Here is an 11,825-nt window from a genome sequence, read left to right as displayed (position 1 = left end):
TTTATGAGCCCGCTGCGTGTGAGTGAGCTGCCCGAACAATGACTCAAAGAGCCGGTAATTACACCCGGGGGTAGTCATTAGACGCGTGTCTCTGGAATGTGCCACTGCACTGACAGAGTGCCGGAAATGAGGCGATTGCCTCAGCAACGCCATGAGGGGGACACGGTGGAACCCCACTGAGAAGTGAAGGGGGCATGATGTCACTTCCAGCGAGTGCAGAGTGCGGGGCGTGGAGGCTATCCTCAGAAATATGATGTGTTGTGCAGTGTGCACTGTGCGTTCAAAGATCTTGTCATTTGTGGGATGTCCGCAGCATGGAAGCATTAGACCTGCAATGCTTCAATACCAGTGTCTCAATAACTGGCACACATGCCAATATTTCTCATAAAAGAATAGGAGGAGAGGCTGAATTCCGCTTACGAACACCTTATGTGTCTCGAAATGTTTGTTTAAAACAAGAATATTCAACTGAAGGTTTGCAACAGATATGTTATAAACTATTAGCAAGAAGTCAAGTCTAAAATATAATTATCCCGACATTATAGCCCGCCTCTCACCGAGTGACGTTCGGACAGGCTGTCGGTGGGACGCCGGCGGTGACGTTGGCGGTACAGGGGGATGGGGGATGGGGACGGGTGTCGGTGGCCCACTGTTGCACGTGGGCGGCGCGATTTGGCCGTCACCCGTCACAGAGGCCGTCACTATATAGCCGGCCGACGGACGGACGGCGGCGGACCAGACCGACACTGCCGCCGCCGGCGTCACCATGGGACCTGCCCGGCGCCCGCTGCTGCTGCTGCTGCTGCCGGCGCTGCTGCTGGTGCAGCTGCAGCTGCCGACGCCCGCTGCCGCCACCAGTGAGTACAGATATACGGACGTACCGATTTACTGCCCACATAAGACATCAGTACAAACAGACCAAGCCAAACGGCCTAATAGTTATAATCCGCGGAGACATTTGCTGGTGTGTTCCACATTGTTATCGTCACCAGTTTGAATAACATTTCACTGTATCGCAACAATGCAATCATTTCAAACCCAAGCCTCCCCTTTCATAGGCGGCGGAACGGGGAGGGCACCGGGGCACCGTGCCCTCCTTTGATTTTGCCATTTTAACATTAGCCCTATGGTCGTCGCATGGGAAGAATGGGACCAAAAGTCGGCAGTGCCCCCCCTTAATTGAAGGTGTTCCGCCGCTACTGTCCCCTTTTGGGGCAGCCCATTACTCCTCCACTTTGCTTCATTTATCTGACAAGCTGCAATATATTTCTCAATCAACATTATCCCCAAGTGCTTCTGTACCCATTGTAACGCAGTGATTATGACTGCTGACTTCTGAGGCAATCAACGTCAAACCAGCACTCTATAACCGACAATTGCGGTACAACCGTCTTACCTAGCTCTAACCTAGCCCATCTGTCCTCAGCACCGCCCCATGACTACTTTCGGCTCCGGCGAGCCTGCTTCGTCCGCGGCTCTGTCCGAAAGTGCAGGGTTATCCTCGCCGACTGCCTGCTGAAGAAATGCAGCAGAGGCGAAATGTGCGCTCTCAGCCCAGCAAACGAAGTCGTATGCCTGCCTAAAAGTAGTTGGGATGTTAAAAATTGTGGTTCTGAGTCCCAGCGAAAGTCAAAGCCTTGTCCATCGGGCACAACCATCGTGGGCTTCGGCAGAGGCTGCAACTACTGCATCAAAGGTACGCACGTCAAAAGGTCTAACTATTGACATCACCAGCACTGCACGTAACGCACACACTTCCAGGGTCTCACGTCAAAGGGTTTAATATCCATTGCATTAAAGCTAAATTAACGTCCGTACGGTTGGGGCACCAATTTATTATACATAAATAAATATGAAGGCAAAAACAGCAAATGCTGCTTCATCAGAAGAAATCCGAGACATTTCATATAGATTCAACCCTTACACGTTTACAATTTAATAAGTGTTGGCTTCATGAGGCTTCTGTCACTTAAATATCGATGGTGAGCTTAGAACTGACAGTGACATTGAAACGAAAGTCGACAAAGGGCAGTACCGTACTGCCATGCACTCATGTCCGTCAGACCGGTGACATGTTCAAGGGTGGAGGCACTGACCTTTGGCGGCAGCTGTGACGCAATTGCCACCCATGTCCCTGTGTAAAAAAAGCGTCGCTGGGACGGAGAAGATTATGTATGTAGTTAACTTTTATAGAGACAAGGCAATTAATCGTTTATGCTATGCGTAAAAGATATCTGAAAATGAAATCACTATCGCACAGTTCCTTACTATTGTCCCGGATTTTCAGGTTCGGTGGCGCCTACCACCAACAGAGCGTGTGTGGTTCGACGCAGCGGCGGCGTCGTCCGGAGGGAATGCATCGACATCTCAGCCCGGTGCAGGCAGCGAGGATGTCCCGGGGACACCGTGTGTGGCCTTGACCTCAACGAACGCATCACCTGCTTTCCGCGATCGGTAAAAGACTTCCAAAACTGTCGCTCCGAATCTTTCAGACTTCAGCAGCCCTGCCCTGCAGATGCAGGAATCCGAGGCTTTGGAATGGGATGCACCTTCTGTAGAGGCGGCAATCCATTTGCTCCTCCCAAGAGGGCCTGCGTGGTACTCTATCGGCATGGTGGTACCGATAAAAAGGAATGCATTGACATCTCGGAAAGATGCAAAAGGCGCGGCTGTCCTAGCTCCACCGTGTGTGGCCTAGACCTGCAGGAGAAGATCACCTGCTTCCCACAATCAGTGAGGGTGATCCAGAACTGCCAGTCGGAAGCTTTCCGACTCCAGCAGCCCTGTCCTGCGGATACCACGATACGAGGATTCGGAATGGGATGCACGTTCTGCGACAGCTTCAATCCATTTGTAGTACCCTCGCCGTCTCCGGCTCCGATTGTTACAAGGGCATGCGTGGTACGTCGCCTAGGAAAAGGTGTCGTTAAACGAGAGTGTGTTGACATCTCAGCTCGCTGCAAACGAAGAGCGTGTTCTGGTGATACCGTTTGCGGCCTTGATCTCAACGAGAACATCGTCTGCTTCCCACGATCGGTTAAAGACTTTGAGAATTGTCGTTCAGAATCCTTCCGACTTCAGCAGCCCTGTCCTGCAGATGCAGGAATCCGAGGCTTTGGAATGGGATGCACCTTCTGTAGAGGCGGCAATCCATTTGTGGTGCCAACTCCATCCCCGAGGCCAACTATCCCTTCGGCTACTGAAAGAGCCTGTGTGGTGCGTCGTCTACAAAATGGCATCTTCAAGCGAGAGTGTATTGATATATCAGACCAGTGCAAACAGCGAGCTTGCCCGGGTGACACTGTGTGTGGTCTCGACCTACGGGAGAACATTGTCTGCTTCCCTCGGACGGTCAAGGACTTTGAGAATTGCCGTTCAGAATCCTTCAGACTTCAGCAACCCTGCCCTGCAGATGCAGGAATCCGAGGCTTTGGAATGGGATGTACTTTCTGCATCGGCGGCAATCCATTTGCTCCTTCTCCCAAGAGGGCCTGCGTGGTACTCTATCGGCATGGTGGTACCGATAAAAAGGAATGCATTGACATCTCAGAGAGATGCAAGAGGCGCGGCTGTCCTAGCTCCACCGTGTGTGGCCTAGACCTGCAGGAGAAGATCACCTGCTTCCCACAATCAGTGAGGGCGATCCAGAACTGTCAGTCGGAAGCTTTCCGACTCCAGCAGCCCTGTCCTGCGGATACCACGATACGAGGATTCGGAATAGGATGCACGTTCTGCGACAGCTTCAATCCATTTGTAGTACCCTCGCCGTCTCCGGCTCCGATTGTTACAAGGGCATGCGTGGTACGTCGCCTAGGAAAGGGTGTCGTTAAACGAGAGTGTGTTGACATCTCAGCTCGCTGCAAACGAAGAGCGTGTCCTGGTGATACCGTTTGCGGCCTTGATCTCAACCAGAACATCGTCTGCTTCCCACGATCGGTTAAAGCCTTTGAGAATTGTCGTTCAGAATCATTCCGACTTCAGCAGCCCTGTCCTGCTGATGCAGGAATCCGAGGCTTTGGAATGGGTTGCACCTTTTGTGTAGGCGGAAATCCATTTGTGGTACCAAATCCATCCCCGAGGCCAACTATCCCTTCGGCTACTGAAAGAGCCTGTGTGGTGCGTCGTCTACAAAATGGCATCTTCAAGCGAGAGTGTATTGATATATCAGACCAGTGCAAACAGCGAGCTTGCCCGGGTGACACTGTGTGTGGTCTCGACCTACGGGAGAACATTGTCTGTTTCCCTCGGAAGGTGAAGGACTTTGAGAATTGCCGTTCAGAATCCTTCAGACTTCAGCAACCCTGCCCTGCAGATGCAGGAATCCGAGGTTTTGGAATGGGATGCACTTTCTGCATCGGCGGCAATCCATTTGTTCCTTCTCCTAAGCGAGCCTGCGTGGTACTCTATCGGCATGGTGGTACCGATAAAAAGGAATGCATTGACATCTCGGAAAGATGCAAGAGGCGCGGCTGTCCTAGCTCCACAGTGTGTGGCCTAGACCTGCAGGAGAAGATCACCTGCTTCCCGCAATCAGTGAGGGCGATCCAGAACTGTCAGTCGGAAGCATTCCGACTCCAGCAGCCCTGTCCTGCGGATACCACGATACGAGGATTTGGAATGGGTTGCACGTTCTGCGACAGCTTCAATCCGTTTGTAGTACCTTTCCCGTCGCCGAAGCCAACGCTACCTCCTTCCTCCGAGAGAGCCTGCGTGTCACGCCGTCTACAAGATGGCACATACAAACAGGAATGCATTGATATTTCACTGCGGTGCCATAGACGCGGATGTCCTAGGTTCAGCGTGTGTGGCCTGGACCTCGAGGAAAACATCACCTGCTTCCCGCAGTCGGTGAGGAAGTTCGAGAATTGTCGTTCAGAATCGTTCAGATTAAAGTGGCCGTGCCCGGCTGATTCCGGGATCCGGGGTTTCGGAATGGGCTGCACGTTCTGCGTTCCTTGATCCGTCTGTGTGATCAGTGTTCCAGTGTTCCTCATGTCGTAAGTAACAAAAGATGTTATGTTTTCGCGTATTCATACAGTTTGTAAGTCGTATGTAAAAGCTGGAAGAACGATTTACCTGTCCGAAGTTGTAAGTAAAAGATTCTACAAAAAAAACACGGTTTTTATTAGTGAATCATAGCTATTCAAATTGTTACTGCAATTGTCAATAATGAGATAATAAAGAGTGGCAACTGTTATATGTAACTGAGGCGCTGCCGCTGCTTAATAAATACATAACATGCCTACGAATGCACTGTCGACATGACAAAAATATGTAACCTACTTTTTATATGCTACGATAAAAGACACCCACAGACAAGTGTCGTACCTTTTCTGAGATGCACTATCGACGTCTCCTGTTTCACGGGAACGGGCAAGCACACGTAAGCCAAAAAAGTTGAACACACCGAGGAAGTGTTGTATTTTCTTCATTGAAAACTCTCCTCTAGGGTCGTATGAGGTCAGAGGGAAGACCAGCGGCGCTGTGTCTATCAGTCGCCGCCGCTGACCACTAATTAAGACGCCGCCCCGCTCCCCGTCTCTCTCCGTACGTGTATAATAGCCACCGGTGGGCGCCGGTAAAAAGGCCCGCTCCCGCCGAGCTCCCACCGAGACCCAGGGCCGGAGGTGACGCCAATTTCCGCTAATGACGCTCATCATCTGGAGCCGGTGATTAGAGAAGATCGGGATGATTGGCCGAATTCCAATCATCTGAGGGCACTTGGTGCGGCGTGAATTCAATACCTGCTGGTATAAACCATTAAACGTGATAAGCAGCTCAGAAATGAAATGTTCTGGAGATCAACAGATACATAATCAGGAATTATAAAACCTCACGGAGCTTCTGTGCAATTTGGCCTTGCACCTCGACTCAAAACGTGAATACTCTGACCTTCCAATTAACTGCTCTGTATTAAAATGCATATACAGTCGCTATCACAGACTTCTGGGATGGCACTGAACGTAAGACAGCACGCAACAAAACAAATGCCAACTCCACGTTTAGCCAAACCCCCTAGACCCTCCCGCCGATATTCGATGACCATGCCGCCGCCGCCGATGGTGGCTTTGCTGTCTTCGCTGTGCTGTGTGTGCTGTGTGTTGTGTGCTGTGTGTCGTGTGTCGTGTGCTGTGTGCTGTGCATGTGCTCTGTACTCTGTGTTCTGTGTTCTGTGCCCTGTGCCCTGTGCTCTGTGTTGTGTGCTGTGCGCCAGCACGTCCAGCTCGCCGGTCCTCTGTGATCCCGGCGTCACGCACGCCCTCTCCACCGCGCCGTGCACACGTGGTGGCGAGCACGACCGGCCCATCTGGCGTCCGGTCGGCGCCACCTGCGCGCCCCTCGAGCTGCGCCACTCCGCCAGAGCTCCTCTCGGAGCCACAGCGCGCCGACCGGGGGGTGTTCCGCGGGCGGGGCGGGGCGGGGCGGAGTCGCGGACCTCTCGGGTCGGCCCACACCTGCCCCCCCCCCCCAACCTTCAGGGTGACCTCGCAGGAACGTGAGCCGTGCAGCGGTGAACGGCGTCATCGTACTAGTGGCATTGCACGTAGTACGGGCGCTGCGTGCCGGCGCATGACTGCCGATCGGGCTGCAGATTTTCCCTCGGTCCGCACCTGTCGTGCAGCGAGGGAGGAAGACTGCGGTCGTGATGGGGAGAGTCATGGCAAGGAAGCATTGGTTGTAAGTAAACGTGTGCCTCTCCAGCTCCCCATGAGGAGTGGTACAATCGACCCCTGTAGCTAGCACGCGGTTGTGAGCTCTCGGAGATCTCGGTTCGAGCCGCGTTGGCGGCAGATTTTCACCGACTGTTGCCGACAAACTGCAATAGGTAGTTGGTGTTGCGGCTCATTTCGGCTCTGATCGTAGCTGCCGGGCCGGGCCGATTCGTGATCCCGGCCGGCGCCGCTCCGCGCCGCCGCCGCCCCATCCCCCTGCCACGCCGCCGGCAGATGGGCCGTCCGCGAGAGACTTTATGGCAGTGATCGGGTGACGGGACGCTCCTATCTCCCTGCGACCGTGTCTTACAGCTGCAGTTGTATGAAAGGACGCGCTGTTACCGGAGGGACTGACCCGGGGGGAGGGGGTGGGCTGGTGTGGCGTCGCACGTGGAACTGTGTCCCCGGCGGACCGGAGCCGTTAGGCCGACATGTGCCGACCGCGTGGTAGGGTTACCAGGACGCTGCGTAGTGTGTAGCTTCTTTGTTGTTTCATTACTTTCGTCGCCATCTGTGTCCTCCCGACCCAGTACATAAACGGGGCGGGAGCAGCCTTCGCCCTCACTTCTTTACTTTTCGGCGCCGAGAGAGCACTGCCTCGCTCTCTCTGGCCAACTCTTCTTGTCAGTGATACTGTGTTGTCATCGCCTATTCGCCATCTGCAATACTCACCAGTTCGGAAGAATCTTGTGTTTGTGAATGGTGAAGAGTGGAGTGCAGCGGCGGATAGAGCACGGGGAGAGTGGCACACAGTCAGTTCGCACAGTCTTCTATTTCACGGTGACCGGGTCTACTTATCATTCCTATCTGATTCCTTATTTTCCTAATACCTCTTGCTCTCTGAAAAGAGGGTTCCTTTGTCTCTCTGTAAAGAGGGCTCTATATTTAGGTCTTAACATGCTCTCTGTAAAGAGGGTTCCTTTGTCTCTCTGAAAAGAGGGCTCTGCATACCCCTTTAGGTCTTAACATGCTCTCTGTAAAGAGGGTTCCTTTGTCTCTCTGAAAAGAGGGCTTTGCATACCCTTTTAGGTCTTAACGTGCTCTCTGTAAAGAGAGTTCCTTTGTCGCTCTGAAAAGAGTGCTCTTAAACCTTGATCCAAAATTATATCCATTCATATAGCATCCACTTCTTATATTATAAATTCCCAATTTCGCCTCATTACCATATCAACCTATATCCTGTCAGGCCCCGGTCGCCACACCAAATGATGCGAGACGTCAACACACACACAGTTATACAGTCCACTGAGTCAAGTTGAAGAACGTCTGCAACATTTTCTGGTCCTCCGGGCCGGATGATCCCGGCCAGAGGTGAGAAGTCAGAGGAAGAGGCCCAGAGGCACAGCCCGCAGTAGCAACCCTCGCCAGTGTTCGTCAAGTGGTATCAACTCGCCCCCTGCAGGATCTAAGTGAAAACTAATGGAAGATTCAAAGGAGGGAGAAGACAGAGAGATGATGCTACGGAGCGGCGACGGCGCTGGAGCAGAGAATGGACGTGCTGCTGGAGAGTTGGGAGCCCTGACGCCTCAAGACTCAACAGAGGAAAGCAACGGGAAGGCGATGCCGCAGAACAGGGTCGATGGCGGAGTGAAGGAAGGAACAGCCACCAGTGAGCTTAAGACCCTGAAGCTGCAGCGTGGCCGCAAGGCCGCCCTATTCACCCGTGCCTGTAACATGGCTGAGGTACAAATCGATCGCTGTGCAAGTGAAGAAGAACTTAGGAAGCGGCTTGAGTCCCTGAACACGGCCCTGGAAGGCTTCCTGGATATAAATGGTGATTATGTTGAAAAGGTACATGAAGTGGGTGAGCTAGAAGAGGCGGAAGAGTATGCCGCCCGGTTGACGGCACGGCACGCCTCAGCAATCAAGGCGATTAAAGAGGCCATCAAGTTGAAGTCCGCAGGCTGCTCAGCGTCCGATACAGAGGGGAAGCCGATGTCGCTCGCTCCACGGCGAGACGGAAGTAAGGTTAGTGGGTCCCGGGCTTCAAAATGCTCAAAGGCCTCAACAGTGGCAAGGGAGGCTGAAATAACTGCAGAGATGAAGGCCCTCGAGCTGAAGCATCTCAGGGCACGAAAGGAACGAGAAAGGCAGAAGGAAGAGCAAGAGGACATGCTGAAGGAGCAAGAAGACACGCTGAGAAAAGCACGAGAAAGGCAGAGTAGGAAGCAAGAGGACATGCTGGAGGAGAAGGCTATGCAGGAAGAGGTTGAACGAGCGCTTGTGAAGGCACGTCTATGCAAGGCGGCTGAGAGCGATCTCGAATGGGAGAGACGGCACGACTTCGATGGCGAGAACGTCGCTCTGGTTCCCAGGGAGTGCAATGCGGCGGATGGTCCAGTAACGGTCGACCTGCCTCAGCGTAGACCACCGCCACAAGAAGAGCGCCGAACACTGCAACCTGAGCAGCAGACAGCCGCAAACAACGCCGAGCTGCCGAGCAGCAAGAACGAACAGCATCCCGCTAACTGGGTGACAGCGGTGCGCTCTGAGCAACAGCCTTTGTTTCATCAACAATCGGCGTTTGTGAAGAGCATCCCACGTCTGACCCTGCCGACGTTCCGAGGAAGCGCTCAAGAGTGGCCACGCTGGATTGGGCTGTTTAAAGCTTTGGTGCATAATCAGCCGTCGTTGTCAGACTCCGAGCGCATGGCACACCTTCAAAACGCAGTGGAGGGACCAGCTGCCCAAGCCATCAACGGCATGCTCTTCAACGGGGAACTCTACCAGGAGGCTCTCAAGACCTTGCAGGAACGCTTCGGCAGAGAGGAAGACATCATACAGGCCCATCTGCGAAAGATCTTCACCTCCACCCCGCCATCTCTCATGGACCTCCCAGCCATGGAGCAATTCTACTCAGTCGTCCACAACACGGTGACAGTTCTTCGCAATCTGGGCTACTCAAGCGACCTAGCGAGCAGCGAAAACCTGAGAAGAGTGGTGGAGAAGCTACCAGTCGAGCTTGGTCGAGAATGGGGCCGAGAAGTGCATAGGCTCCGACCAGTGCGACCCACCCTGGAGGCGTTCAGCTCATGGTTGAAGACAGAAGTCGATGTCCTTAGCCACTCTGCCAGCCAGTCTGCAACGAACGACAGGAAAGGAACAGCCAAGTCCAGAGACGGAGGGACGGCAAGAAAGTCGGCATTCGCGACAGGCGCCACTCCTTCGGCAGATCCAGAATCACGAAGGGCATGTGTGATGTGCGAGGGCATGCACAAGCTCCCAAACTGCCCGACGTTCAAGGCCAAAACTACTGAAGCCAAACTGGATATCGTGAGCGCCGAAGGGCTGTGCTTTTCGTGTCTTGGCAAAGGACACTGGAGCCGGAAGTGCAGGATGGCCAGGAGGTGCGGTATCGAGGGCTGCAAGTTCAGGCATCATCCGCTGCTTCATGACAACAAAGGACAAGCGGTAGCCGACAAGCCTCACAAGGAAGAAGGCAGTAGCAGCGCACCGTTCGTAGCGGCGTCACTGAACGAAGAGACGGACACCTTGCTTCAGGTAGTTCGGGTCCAAGTCCATGGCATCAGAGGCTCGAAAGAGGTTCTTGCGCTGCTCGATACCGGGGCGCAAACATCCCTCTGCAGTGAAGACGTCCTACGCGAACTGGGGATCGCTGGGCACCGTCGCCAACTTCGAATTCAAAACGTGGAAGGAAGTGGCGCTCAGAAGTCCTCGCAGCGCGTCTCATTGACCATAAGCGCATTGGACCCTGATGGAAAGAAGAATGACATCAAAATCCCTGAAGTGTGGTCCGTCCCAGCTCTCAACGTGACTGCCCCTGTGGTAGCAAGAAGTCAGCTCAAAGGATGCGAACATCTTCGCGGACTTGAGTTCCCACAGTACGACGGGGGGCAGGTGGAACTGCTTATCGGAGCCAACGTCTTGGAAGCGGTCCTACAAAGAGAGACGCGTGTCGGACGCCCGAATCAACCAGTAGCAGTGAAGACCGACCTCGGATGGGCACTGACAGGATCGGTCTCGGCCACCGTTCCCAGTAGCTTGCGCCAAGTTATGTCCACGAAGCTGCTGCTGACGGAACAGGAGGACGAGCGGTCTGCTGCTGTCAGTCAAGGGCAGTCTACCGAGCCTTTCGGGACTGTGCGCTGCCAGACTAAACCCAGGTGAAAGGAGGGAGAAAGAGTGGTCAAACCGTTGGAAGAGAGCACAATCAGAAGTCAAGGACGATATAAAACCGGTTTGCTGGGGGCTCGATCGTCACCAGGCCTCGCCAACTATGTCCTCAAAGAAACGCCCCAAGAGCACTGGAATGAAGGATGGACAGCGCCTCCGAGAGAACCCGAGCAGATCCAGCAAAGCTTCTGCATGGATGACTTCTTGCTGTATGACGCGGATGTGGATACCGCCAAGCATCTGAAGCAAGGAGCCATCCGAGCCCTCTCTGATGGGGGGTCCAAACTGACTAAATGGAGGAGCAGCCGGCACGAAGTTCTGGAAGGCACTTCGACCAGCGATCTGGCCTCCGCCTGGGTGCGTCCACTGCTGCAGCGGAGGAAACCTCAGGAGTCGTCTGGAAAGAGAACCTTCAGCGGCACCAGGCGGCACGTCCCAGAAAAGATGAACCCAGCCGATGACGGCTCGAGGGGACTGGCTGCATCCGAAATCACGTCAGAGAGCCGGTGGCTGAGCGACCCAGCGTTCCTGAGCGACGACGAAGAGAACTGACCGGCGCAAGCGCCACCGCCACCGCTGACAGACGACATGGAGGAGGTGAAGTCAAACATCCTGGCCAGCGTAGTGAAGGGCGGCGACCAGCCGGAACGTTTTCAAGGAGCGGACTACTACCGCTGTCGCCGTAGAGCAGCAACGGCTGCGTGATGAGATGCAGTTAGTGGATGTGCCGGAACGTTTGTCGTCTCCTTGGTATGTGTGTTTAGAATGCATATCTAAACACAGGGGGGAGTGATGTTGCCGACAAACTGCAATAGGTAGTTGGTGTTGCGGCTCATTTCGGCTCTGATCGTAGCTGCCGGGCCGGGCCGATTCGTGATCCCGGCCGGCGCCGCTCCGCGCCGCCGCCGCCCCATCCCCCTGCCACGCCGCCGGCAGATGGGCCGTCCGCGAGAGACTTTATGGCAGTGATCGGGTGAC

At 54.2% G+C, this 11,825-nt stretch overlaps 1 protein-coding gene across 1 annotated transcript; it reads left to right on the top strand.

The window, feature by feature from the left end:
- Nucleotides 1-751: 751 nt before the first annotated feature.
- On the top strand, nt 752-5,250 carry LOC122380297. Its single transcript, XM_043363343.1, has 3 exons — nt 752-857; nt 1,427-1,696; nt 2,288-5,250. Exons 1-3 carry the CDS (start codon nt 767-769, stop codon nt 4,957-4,959), a joined length of 3,033 nt encoding a protein of 1,010 aa, XP_043219278.1. The 5' UTR covers nt 752-766; the 3' UTR covers nt 4,960-5,250.
- Nucleotides 5,251-11,825: the final 6,575 nt, after the last annotated feature.

The sequence above is a fragment of the Amphibalanus amphitrite genome, unplaced genomic scaffold (assembly GCF_019059575.1).
Source record: "Amphibalanus amphitrite isolate SeventyFive unplaced genomic scaffold, NRLGWU_Aamphi_draft 000096F_arrow, whole genome shotgun sequence".
NCBI lineage: Eukaryota > Metazoa > Arthropoda > Thecostraca > Balanomorpha > Balanidae > Amphibalanus > Amphibalanus amphitrite.
Note: the sequence above shows the minus strand (reverse complement) of the source record. Positions and strands in the feature narration are given on the sequence as shown.